General features: G+C 45.0%; 1 protein-coding gene across 2 annotated transcripts in view; it reads right to left on the bottom strand.

Moving 5' to 3' along the window:
• Positions 1 to 13403, bottom strand: part of FUBP3 (far upstream element binding protein 3) — a 118738-nt gene that overhangs the window by 47985 nt on the left and 57350 nt on the right. For both annotated transcript variants that reach the window (XM_068248842.1, XM_068248843.1), the window contains 3 exons: positions 12092 to 12149; positions 7719 to 7881; positions 4296 to 4394 (listed from right to left, as the gene is read on the bottom strand). In XM_068248842.1, coding sequence (XP_068104943.1) covers positions 4296 to 4394; positions 7719 to 7881; positions 12092 to 12149 — 320 coding nt within the window. The remainder of the gene's footprint in view (positions 1 to 4295; positions 4395 to 7718; positions 7882 to 12091; positions 12150 to 13403) is intronic.

The following is a 13403-nucleotide window of genomic DNA, read 5'->3' as shown; positions in this document are numbered from 1 at the left end:
CTCTTTCTGTACTGAAAACATATGCTACTAAGGTTCTTTTTCTTAGCTGTAGTACACATACAAGTCATATCATAAGTTTATTTTCACTTCAGATTCCCTTTAGGGGTTTTGCTTCTGACACCGACCAGGGTTCAAATCTCAGGTCTTCCTGTTCAGTAAGCCAGCACCTATTCAGTAGGAGACCTTGGGCAAGACTCCCTAACACTGCTACTGCCTATAGAGTGCGTCCTAGTGGCTGCAGCTATGGAGCTTCGATTCCGCCAGGAGAAAAGCGCAAGATATATGTTCTGTGTCTTGTCACACTAAGAAAATGCTTACACTCAGACAGAGGAGGGAGACTGAGCAGTGAATGAGCAACAGACAAGCAGGCTAGGCTGTTAAAGTGAACCTCCGGACTAAAAATCTTCTCAACAGCACTGAAAAGGCTTGGTGTTTCTTTAACAGTTTCATAGCATCAGAACTTTGTTTTTTATACCAAAGCATCATTTTTAGCTACATTTTTAGCTAAGCTCCACCCAAAGAAACTGCCTGGGCTTTTTTCCCCTGATGCTGTGCAAACCATGATGGGATTTCCTATGTTATTCACGTTGCCTAGCAACTGGGAGGGGTGATCAGCACACAGGACAGTTGGAACTGTGTCATGCTCCCTGTCACCTCCTTTCAACCATGAAAGATGGCTGCGCTCATAAAATCAAACATTTGCCTGTTCTTTTAAAACAGGTTGGGTAAGAGATTATATTAGCTATCTATTTTAATTAACATAACTAATGTAACTTAATGACAGTATGTTTGTTTAGGCTGAAGTTCCTCTTTAAAGTGATCCTTAAGTCAACTGAAAAAAATGAGATTTACTCACCTGGGGCTTCCCTCAGCCCCCAGCAGCCGATCGGTGCCCTCGCAGCTCCGCTCCGATGTCCCAGGACCCGCCGGCGAGCACTTCCGGTTTGGCCGTCACCGGCCGACAGGCATGGGAACGCGAGTGATTGTTCGCGTTCCCAGCCTGTATATCGCCCCCTATGCTGCTATTGCGGCCGGAGGCTGCAATAGCAGCATAGGGGGCGATATACAGGCTGGGAATGCGAACAATCACTCGCGTTCCCATGCCTGTCGGCCGGTGACGGCCAAACCGGAAGTGCTCGCCGGCGGGTCCTGGGACATCAGAGCGGAGCTGCGAGGGCACCGATAGGCTGCTGGGGGTTGAGGGAAGCCCCAGGTGAGTGAATCTCATTTTTTTCAGTTGACTTAAGGTTCACTTTAAACTATGTTCGATTCTCCTCCTAGAGCATTCTGGGAAACATGGCATACTTTTCACTGGCTTTGGAATTCTCAGACAATCATTATGCAGAGCTGCACTGGACAGGACTAAAGAGGTCACCACCAGTGATACATTTCGGAATGTAAATCAGGGAAAAGAAAGATTTTTACAATGGGCTAACACTGACTAAATCATTCATAAATTATGGAGGAGATGCATGGACGGGACCGTACATGTGCAGTAATTGCAAATAAAAGCTCCAGTGAGGGGGACACAGGTGACTTGGGGAAAACCAAGGGACCTGAAAGACTATGGAGGGCTGGGAAAAGCCCCAGGTAAGTACAAAATCCACTTGTTTGTCCCAATTCAGGTGTGCTTGAAAAGCATTCTTTTTTGTACAGAAATCAGCACACTGCAGTAAGTTTACTAGGAGCATACACACAAATGTATAGCTTTTCCTGAATTTGCAGAGGGTGACAAGCGGACACCTTAAAGAGACACTGTAACAATTTTTTCAGCCTTAGTTCTTCTATCCTATAAGTTCCTATGCCTGTTCTAATGTGCTGAGGCTTACTGCAGCCTTTCCTAATTACACTGTCTCTGTAATAAATCAATGTATCTTTCCCCTGTCGTGTCTGTCGGGCTAAGGCTTTGAATGTGTGGAATGTGCAGGGCTGCTTGTCATTGGATAGAAGCGATACACACCCTCTGCAGGCCCCCTGCACACTCTGAATGACTCACACACTATGCTTAGCTGAGCCTATTAGAAGCTGGTTAGTTTGTTTGTAAACACTGCCTAAAACTGTTAATTACAAGCCAGGATTGCAACAGAGAGTGGCAGAAAAAGCACAGAGGGGCCCAGGAGAAAATAATGAATAGAATGGTATGCTTTTTAGTGTAAGAATATTAGAGTACAGATTCTCTTTAAAGGACAGAGGTGAGAAAAATATGGAGACATTACATATTAATTTCCTTTAAAAGTGTACCTGAGATCGCAGGATAAAAAGATTTTATACTCACCCAGGGCTACCTCCAGCGCCATGAGCACCAATGCGCCTCTCAGGACCCAACCCCCTCCCCTCCTCGTGCCTCCATTCAGCTGCAATCGGTTCTAGTAATCCTGCTCATTCGGCCCAGTCGGCTCTTCCAAGCATGCGTATCCTGCGATTTCAGGTTTCCTTTAAGCAATACCAGATGCCTGGCAGCCCTGCTGATCTATTTGGCATCAGTAGTGTCTGAATCACACACACCAGAAACAAGCATGCAACTAATCTTGTCAGTTCTGATGAAGTCAGAAACACCTGATTTGCTGCATGCTTGTTCAGGGTTTATGGCTAAAAGTATTAGAAGCAGATGATCAGCAGGATAGCCAGACAACTGGTTTTGCTTAAAAGGAATAAACATGGCAGCCTCCATATCCCTCACCTTACAACTTGTCTTTTAAAAACAAGTTTAAAAATCAATAAGACAAAATCCAGGTCCGACTTTAAAATGTCCAATATAAATAAGTTCACTAACATTTTAAACGCCCACTCGCCCATAGAACCCAGTGTGCTAGAAAGGCCACAGTAAAGCCTGTAGAAGAAATGCTGTGATCATCCGGATGGACTTCCGCACGTGTAATAATCTCTATCGTGATAAACAAATCTGCACACATTACCCAGTAATGCATTTCTGTCCCCCCCACTGGCAGCACAAATGTCCATGAGAGACGCAGCATCTGTTCCAATCATCAGGTGTTTACAGCAGCAAGTGCAAGTCATGGCTCAGCCGCTATATGAGAAAAGCGCAACTGCTGTCTGTACCCACACCAGCTTCCGCTAATGCTAGGACACATTCACCAACATGTCTTACATGGGAACTGCCTCCACATGACATCCTCTGGACCCACATTGGTGCCAAGGGAGGTGTAGAAATGGCCAACAGCCTGGCAGTCCAAGCTGTCCCCTTGTACATAAGATGTAATGGCAACATGCGGCAGACATGGGCAACCCAAGATTGGTAAGTGGGGCGGTAGTCATAACAGCTCAAAGGGGACCCGAACTCTAGTACAGCACACAGTGAAAAGTCTTTATTTCACATATGGTTGCTAAGTAAATTCACTGGACTGTGTTCTGTGCTTGTTTGGCTTGATCAGAGGGTCTTATCATTAACTGAATCAGTGCTGTGTATGAGCTGTGCCATGGTAGCTCTCTGTCCTGTGTAAAAACAAACTTAACTCTTTTAGTACTTCGAGTGACGTGAATCCCAGTAAAACTTCAGTTTTTTTTTCTTATTCCTATTCCGTTTCCCCCCCCCCCCCCCCCCCTAAAGATTATCATGCTTTTCCCGGTCTATGTAGACTAACAGGCAATATACCAGGAGTCAGTGAGCCAATGTGCCTTAAATATTTCAAGGGTCACACAGCCTTGCACATCAACTTAAAATTTCCAGAAGGTCCGCACACTCTTAAGTACCAAATCCAGTTGTATTCAAATACGTGACACAACCATTCCAAGGAACCAACGAATAGTTTTTTGGATTACAATATTGGTCCAGCACCTCGACAGTGGTATGCGATTCTATACGCTGTGCTCTGGATTGCACATCAACTTGACTGCCCAGTTCCTCTCTGCACCAGCCTCTTGGACTACTGTCTGGAAACCTTCCCGTGGGCGGCTGTGCCCCCTCCCAGAAACCCATCCCGCAACCCCCCTCCGCTGCCTGCTCAGTACCCAGTGCAAACAAAGGGAGGTACAGAAGGACCACAAACTCCTCCCAAAAGACAGCAGTGGGAGGCAGTGAGAGCGGCATCTCCACTCAGCAGAATAAAGACAAGGGAAGGGAAGTGGCAGCATGTGGCCATGCACCTTCCCAGAGAGTGCAGCAGAACAATAAGACTCCACCCACCTCCAGCAGGCCCAGAACTCAGGCTGAAAGATGCCAGGTGATGCCACCAAAAATTCCTAGTAACCAGCGTAACAGGTGCACTCGTCTTCCCAAGGTCACAGTATATTTAAAGTACAAAAGACAACAGCGCTTCAGATAGCGAGGCTCTTACCTGAACTTTAAAGGGGTCTCCACTGATCCGAAGGGGCTTGTCTGCCCCTGTTGGTAATGGACCGTCCTGGATCATGACCATCTTAACACCGGTTCTCTCCTGCAAATAAAGCCAGAGGTCAGTTTAAGAACATGTAGTGAAGCATTTCATCTGAAAGGTGATAAACCGGTAACGTACAAATAACCCTCCACACATGAAATGAATATTCACTAGTGTTGCACAATGATGAATAGTTCTCAGAGTGCACACACAAAGTAGAAGACAGAGACCGTATAATACCTATGGCTGTAGTCACACGAGGTACAGCCAACAGTTCTGAAGCAGGGGAACAGATGAATTTGGCATAACCTAATTAGCTAGGTTTCTGAAATTACTGATCAGGCTGCCGTGATGTATTTTTATAATATGCTGCATTTGCTTTTGCCAAGCTTGTGAAAAGTGCACTTTAAAATGGACCTGAACTCAGAACTTCCTCTCTGCTATAAAAGATATGCAACAGCATAACCACCTTTAAAAAAAACAGCTTCTAGAGCTTCTACAGAGATGCTGCAGAATGGGTACTTCCTGGTTTGCTGGGAGCACAGAAAGGGTTAAACTTCTGTTTTCACATATTAGCTCAGAATTCAGCAGACAGCTGGCAGCTCAAATTACACTAGCTCATTACTTGCTGAGAATGGTGAATTAGACAGGCATGCTCCATAAACACACACAGGGTGGATTTCTCTGCACTTTCCTGGTCTCCTCAGCAAGAGTCCAGGTCTGCTTTAAAGAAAACCCAAATCAAAAATGTTCTTACAGTGAATATGAAAGTGGCATACAAAGTACTACACTGAAAATGTCCCCATCTACAGGGGTACCTATAGTCCCACTCTATTATGTGAGCCCTTTCCTCCTCATTAGTATAGATTCATTCATTATGTCAAGCTCCAAGCACTGCACCTGCACAAGTATCGCTGCGCATGCACAGAAACACGGAGCTTAGTGCGCAGGCACAATGGGTAAACCGCGGGGAGTGCGCAAATCTATTTAGGGCACACTGTAAAGTTTATTCATAGCTCACAGTTCCACCAAGGAGTAATATCCAAACATTGGGAAACAGCAGAATTATCCTCCTGAGTTGTAAGCTTCCTCCTTCAATAAGCTACCCCGATTGGTCAGTTGTCACTAGAGCAGGAGCCACCAATATCACATGACAAGGAGTGGTGACAAATTATTTTCCCGCAGCCTGTTCTTGGAGAAATTTCTCAATTAAGCAGCCTTTTAACAATTCAATTTCCCAGACAATAGACTGTCCGATCTGATGGATAACAGTTTGGGCGCACCAACGGAAGGGAAAGGATAAGCAACCCGATCAGACTCAAAGTCGTTCCGAAATTCGGATCGATAGAATGATCGTTCGGCATCATTCGGCACAACTACAGCCTCCCGATCAGAACGATTGTACAGTCGATCATATGTACCATTCATTGTACCATTAATGGGCACCTTAAAGAGAATCTGTATTGTTAAAATCGCACAAAAGTAAACATACCAGTGCGTTAGAGGACATCTATTACCCTCTGTCACAATTTCGCTGCTCCCTGCCACATTAAAAGTGGTTAAAAAGTTTTAAAAAGTTTGTTTATAAACAAACAAAATGGCCACCAAAACAGGGAGGTTGATGTACAGCATGTCCACACATAGAAAATACATCCATACACAAGCAGGCTGTATACACCCTTCCTTTTGAATCTCAAGAGATCATTTGTGTGTTTTTTTCCCCCTGCATCTCTCATGCACTGAAGTTTCAGGCTGCTTGTTTCTTCCTGCAAACAGCTCTGCCTGTGTCTGTAACTCCTCAGTATGTGAAAGCCCAGCCAGCTCAGAGGACGATTTATCCAGCTTGTAAAAGAGAAGAGAGAAGCTGCTTTAATCTAAATAACACACAGGCAGTGTGCATAGAGGGGCCTGGAGGGGGGAGTGCATAGCAGAACCACAACACTGAAGAACTTGGCAGCCTTCCAGACACAGGCTGACAAGTCTGACAAGGGAAAGATACATTGATTTATTACAGAGACTGTGATAGCAGAAAGTGCTGCATTTAGCCAGAACACATTAGAATAGCTTTTGGAACTTGTAGGATGGTAAAAAACAGGATGCAATTTTTGTTACGGAGTCTCTTTAAGTTGTGGAAAATCAGGGAGAGTTTTGGACAGTCCTAGCTACGACTTAGAAAAAGTTTTGAAACGTTCTGTTGAGTTTTAATGAGTACAAAATAATTTTGAGTGACTTAACACTGTAATTATACCAGTGTTTTAGGGCGTTTTTTGAACCTCAAATATCCTATACAAAACTAGAAAACGTTCAATATAATAACGGTAATGCAGCAAACTCCCCAGTATCAGGGACCGCCTGATGCTGGATACATGTTCTTGTCGGTTGCTTGAGCCAGCCTAAAAAGCAAGCAACCCCCACACCCCGTGCAGGCATTTAATACTTACCGAGCCTCCAGCGCAGTCTTCTAACATAACTGTACCTCCTACCGGCTTTCTGACATCCTCGGCTCCTGGCTTGTCACATGACACGCCAGGAGCCATGCACGGGCGCCGGAAATCCACTAAGAGTTACAGGAAGGTTCGAAGACGGCGCTGGACGCTTGGTAAGTATCAAATGCAAAACCACCTTGCAAACCCCCCGAGAGACAGCCTCAGTTATCCCCTCAGGCATGCCGGTTAGCTGATACTTCCAGTTGCCCGAGTCCCGATAACAGGCAATTTGCTGTAGAAAAAAAAAAAAAGTTTAAAAATCAAGTTCCATCTATACAGAGTTTGTTTCTTACCAACTATAGATAAAAATTAAAGCTTTTTATTTTTAACCTCTTCACCATAGTAACGCCATCCTGTGACAGCTCTAATGTCCATTAGTTCCCGGAAAACAATACTGAGCAGACATTAATAAAACCAGTGACATTTTGGAGTACCTGTCTAATCTGCCTACAAAAGTGAGTCCTTCTGCTTATTGTGCAGATTGCATAACCGCAACCAGCCATTAACATCAGTCACCTGCCTGCTAGGCATCACAGAATGGGATCTGGGTTTAAAATGACATACTTCATTTTTATTTTTCTCCTCTTAAGCTAAAAAAAACGGAAGAGAAACTAAAATGGAATTTAAGAATTAAAGTGTTTTTAAAGGTACTGCGGTACCGAGATTTAAGTGCTAATTAAATAGCAATCTGAAAATTAACAGCCCGCAAAGCATGTTCCACACTGAGAATAATTACACTCTTATAAGTGCCACAGCGATAGACTATTAGCGAAATGGGATAGATGAGGAGGATGGTGCCAAGGGGTGAAGGGACGGATAATGGACCAAGGGGCAAGAGAACTGCATTAGGGTCATGCTGAGGTGGGCTTTCGGCACATCGAAATGAAGGACCTCTTACCTGCAGCTGTTTGATGGTCTCCCCGCCTTTGCCAATGACTAGGCCAACTTTAGATGCTGGGATAAGAATCTCTTGGACTGTGCTGTTGCCGTCCATGTCATTGTGAAAGCCTGGTCCGTTCCGACAGCGATCCACGATCTGACCTAGGAGACGCTTCGCTTGCCTGCAGGGATAAAGACAGTAATTGTTGCATGTACGCGTGAATAAGTACTCCAATTCAATTATTAAAGGAAATATCTCTTCCCTTGCCAAGAGGTCAATGTGCCCCCATTCCCCAATCCCCTTTATAAAGTTTGCAAACTTTGGCTCCCCCCCCCCACAGCAGTTTAAAGAAAATCTGTAACGAAAAATCTCCCCTGGGGGGGTACTCACCTCGGGTGGGGGAAGCCTACGGATCCTACTCAGGCTCCCCCCATCCTCCTCGGCCCCACGGTGGCGGCGAAAATCCTCCCGGAGCGGCGGCGATGTAAATATTTACCTCCGTGGCTCCAGCGTAGGCACAGTATCAGCTCTTCCCACGGAGATAGGCGGAAATAGCCGATCTCCGTCGGGTCCGCTCTACTGCGCAGTAGAGCGGACCCGACGGAGATCGGCTATTTCCGCCTATCTCCGTCAGAAGAGCCAAAACAGCGCCCCTGCTGGAGCCTGGAAAGGTAAATATTGAACAGGCTGTCAGATTTGTCGCACCGGCTTTGAATAGAGTTGGGCGAACAGTTCGGCTGTGTTAGCCGAACTGCAGCCGAACTGTTCGGCTGCCCAAGCTGTCATTTATCTGTGGCTCTTACTACTTCCGGGTCGCAATGACCCGGAGTAGTACGTCTGCGCTGGCCCGGCGGAGCGCGTCCTAGATCGCGCTCCTGTTGCCGGGCACTCTCTGCGCATGTGTGTGACGTCATGAGTGACGTCACACACATGCGCAGAGAGTGCCCGGCAACGGGAGCGCGATCTAGGACGCGCTCCGCCAGGCCAGCGCAGACGTACTACTCCGGGTCATTGCGACCCGGCAGTAGTAAGAGCCACAGATAAATGACAGCTTGGGCAGCCGAACAGTTCGGCTGCAGTTCGGCTAACACAGCCGAACTGTTCGCCCAACTCTAGCTTTGAAGGGCTGCAGCGAAACCCCCGTGGGACAGAGGAGGACGGGGGAAGCCTCATTAGGATCCTGAGGCTTCTCCTTCCCAAGGGGAGTACCCCCCAGAGACGTTTTTCTCGTTACAGTGTCTCTTTAAGCGACTTGAGTTTAGATGTCCCCTCCTCCTTCGACAGATCTGTTGGCTCCTTCCCATGCAACAACTTGCAGCAAAGCCAAACCCCTTTACATAGGACAGGAGGTGACGTGCATGTGGGCTAATGCCTCACTCCAATCAAGCACTGTATACTGGACACTGTGGTGGAGGGGCCCAGAGTTATCTACAATAAATCCATATACAGTGGGATGCGAAAGTTTGGGCAACCTTGTTAATCATCATGATTTTCCTGTATAAATCGCTGGTTGTTACGATAAAAAATGTCAGTTAAATACATCATATAGGAGACACACACAGTGATATTTGAGAAGTGAAATGAAGTTTACTGGAATCACAGAAAGTGTGCAATAATTGTTTAAATAAAATTAGGCAGGTGCATACATTTCGGCACTGTTGTCATTTTATTGATTCCAAAACCTTCAGAACTAATTATTGGAACTCAAATTGGCTTGGTAAGCTCAGTGACCCCTGACCTACATACACAGGTGAACCTAATTATGAGAAAGTATTTCATAGGGTCAATTTTCACTGAAGAGTAGCAACATGGGGGTCTCAAAACAACTCTCAAATGACCTGAAGACAAAGATTGTTCACCAACATGGTTTAGGGGAAGGATACAGAAAGCTGTCTCAGATTTCAGCTGTCTGTTTCCACAGTTAGGAACATATTGAGGAAATGGAAGACCACAGGCTCAGTTCAAGTTAAGGTTCGAAGTGGCAGACCAAGAAAAGTCTCGGATAAACAAAAGCAATGAATGGTGAGAACAGTCAGTCAACCCACAGACCAGCACTAAAGACCTACAACATCATCTTGCTGCAGTTGGAGTTACTGTGCATCATTCAACCATTCGGTGCACTTTACACCAGGAGATGCTGTATGCGAGACTGATGCAGAGGAAGTCGTTTCTCCGCACACAGTACAAACAGAGCCACTTCATGTATGCTAAAGCACATTTGGACAAGCCAGCTTAATTTTGGAATAAGGTGCTGTAGACTGATGAAAATAAATTTGAGTTATTTGGGCATAACAAGACATGTTATGCATGGAGGAAAAACTACAGCATTCCAAGAAAATCACCTGCTACCTACAGTAAAATATGGTGGTGGTTCCATCATGCTGTGGGGCTGTGTGGGCAGCGCAGGGACTGGGAATCTTGTCAAAGTTGAGGGACGTATGGATTCCACTCAGTATCAGCAGATTCTGGAGACCAACCTCCAGGAATCAGTGTCAAAGATCATTCAACAAGACAACGACCCTAAACACTGCTCAAAATCCACTAAGGCATTCATGCAGAGGAACAAGTACAACATTCTAGAATTGCCATCTCAGTCCCCAGACCTGAATGTAATTGAAAATCTGTGGTGTGAGTTAAAGAGAGCTGTCCATGCTCGGAAGCCATCAAACTTGAATGAACTGCTTGGCCACCAAGGTCTCCCCACATCTGTGCTCGCTCTGGCTGCAGAGCTCTCATCTGTCCCATGAGTGTCCTGCCGTCTCTTGTGATTTACTATACGCCACGGGTCACCTCCCCCCTATCATGTGACACACGCTGAAGTTCAAACACTAGAGGTCCAAAGTGTATGCTGCCGGACCTCTAGTGTTTAAACTTCAGCTTGTGTCACATGACAGGGAGAGAAGAAGACACAGGGGAAGATGAGACCCACTACATGAAGCAAACCACCGGGCAAAGTAGGACACGCCAGCAACTTTTTTCCCCTATGCTGCAGTCACTAAGGCCCCATTTACACTTCATCAGTTGCGCTAAGTTATAACTGAAAGGACAACCGATTTTCAAAGTAATGCCCATGTTTTCCTATGGCTCAGTTCACACTATACGCATTTTAACGAAGATTTTTAATAATGCACTGCTATGGAGAAGAAAAAAAACACGTACAAACTGATTAAGTGTAAATGGGGCCTTACAGTAGCTAGTAAAAATCAGCTCTCGTGGGGGGATACTCAGGTATTTCTGTATTTAGAAAAGCACTTGCTGAATGGCCCGGTCCAACTGCCAAAATATTGTGCAAGCGAGGAGGGAGGGTGGCTGGCTTCCTTAAATAGATAATTTCCATAGAGTGCCCTTCTATAGAATAAAGTAATTACTGAGAATCCCTCGTGAGGAGATGGTCTGGTCCAAAATCTGTCCGATTTTGAATACCTACCATAAGTGATAGCGACATAGGAAGAGAGTAATTTATATTGCATTTTACTATGTGAGAAATGTACATTTTAAATTTATGTTTTGAATTTTACAATTTTTTTTGTAATAATGGCCCAATAGAGTGGCTCTGATTGTAAATAGGGCGGAGCCAAACTTAACCAACAGGAAAAGGCGAAATGTGACGACTATTTCATCAGCTTCTATTTCCAGAACCTCTCTGAACATTCAGTTATCACTTGGCTTATATTTTTTTCCTCCATCATATCCATGTGAAAATCCTAGATACAGTATATGAAGGTGCTAAACCTTCAAATGCCGTTTCGGAAAAGAGATGGTCTCTCTACAGAGCTTCAGATATTTCAGCGCTCTGAGGAAGAGCGAAGGAAACATAAAAGAAGAAGACAAGAAAGAAGGAGAAAAAAAAACCGCTCAAAACAAAGCAGAAATCTAGTGCTTGCTGTGTAATGTGCAGTTGCCAATAACACTTATTCCAGATCAGCAGTCACAGCAGCCTGGCAAGAAAGAGGGGGCTTTTGGAACGCCCCTAAAACTCCGGAGACTTGCTGGGGTGCAGCAAAACCAGTTATCTTTTCCAGACGATGGGAACATGAACGATAGCTGTCTAATGCCAGCTCTGAGCTAAGAGCTCATGACGGAGAGTAGGACACGGAAGAAAAAAAACCTCTACACAGCACCACCTCTGCCTGCTGTGATACCTTTAAGGACTTTTGTATTCGCTCGCCAAGCGAAAATGCACAGCAATTGTGGAAGAGATTGCAGCTTTGGGGGAATGAAAAGAAAGGGGGGGGGGGGGGGGGTGGATAAAGATTTGAGCAAGATTATACTTAGCTACATGGTAATTTGGCTCAAACCTCTGCTAACACAAAAGGGAGAGGACTACTTGTGCCAGTTACTATTGCAGACACCAGAGCTGGGCTTGTAGGGGCCTGGCACACGGGACTTACTCTATGCTCTCCGGCGCCCCAGTAAGGACGCAGGGTCGATCTGGCATTCCACCGCTATCTGAAAGGCAAAATACATACATTAATAACATTTCCATAAAATATTCAATTTGAAAAATTTACATAAAATTACACTCGTCAGAGATCGAAGGAGGCGGTTCTCCTGACCTTTTCGTAAAATAGATTACTTTCAAAATGACTTGCCAACAGCTAGACATCAGAATTAAGGGGATTCTGATACAGCCCTGCGGGTAAGTGCCAATCACCTGCTTGGCTACTATGAGCAAACGCCATCATCTGCCGTACCCCTTCTGTGCTGTTAGGCTTTTTTATTTTACCAGTCCCATGGTCATGTAACCAAACTTAACCACAAGGCCACTGGATAGAGAAGGCATATTACAGTAGCTCAACTCCAACACAGTAGTGTTGGTGTTAAAATTCACCATAGCGAATTTGGTAAATCACAAATACTCCCGATCGCCATTGTTCAGCACCAAACAAGCGGACAAGGTCAGGAGGAGTTCACTGACTTGCCTGTCAGGTGACTGCGATACTTCCTCCTTGTGGTTTGGAAGAAGGAAGCATTGGTGACTCGCAAGTCAGTGAACTCCTGACCCTGTCCACCTTTTCAGTGCTGAACAGCGGTAATCTTTGGGTGTTCCAAATTGACTATGCCAAATTTGAACACCAACACTAGCCAGGAACACAGTGGGGGCAGAGGACTTAGAGCAGACATGTAGGTAAGTACAATACTACCCAGCACCACACATTTTGTGAAACTCGATGTGCAGTTTCCTGCAACTCAGCCCAATCTTGCCTGCAGAAGCTATGCAGATTAGTGATTACCGTAATCTGCTAATTACAATTATGCAAAGTTTCATGTACATTTTCGCAGTTATGGCTATAAGTAACTACAATGTTGACATTCAATTGATTTTGTGTAATCCATTCGTAATTTTGTGCAGATTTCAGTGGTTAATAGCAAAGCTCCCATACATGCTATTGTCACCAAAATTGCTACGTGTGTTAAGGAGAAACCAGTCAAAACAATTTTCCCCCCAAAAAGTAGTTTTTGAGAAAAAAAATTTACAGGAAAAATGGTTTTTAAATAGTCATTTTCTGTGTTTAAAAACAAATTTCCTTTGTATTTTTTTAATCTATTTTCTCAAAAACGACAAGGTTGTCCATCCCTAGTGATGGAACAGATCGATATTGAGGAGTGTGGTGACCACTTGTAGAGGCCAATCAAGTGCCGACTCCTATTTTTTAAAAAGCACTGTAAGGGCTGGTTCAGATGGACGTTTGTGCAGCGTTT

This window comes from Hyperolius riggenbachi, chromosome 8, assembly GCF_040937935.1.
Source record: "Hyperolius riggenbachi isolate aHypRig1 chromosome 8, aHypRig1.pri, whole genome shotgun sequence".
NCBI classification, from domain to species: domain Eukaryota; kingdom Metazoa; phylum Chordata; class Amphibia; order Anura; family Hyperoliidae; genus Hyperolius; species Hyperolius riggenbachi.
This window is presented reverse-complemented; position numbering and strand designations above follow the sequence as displayed.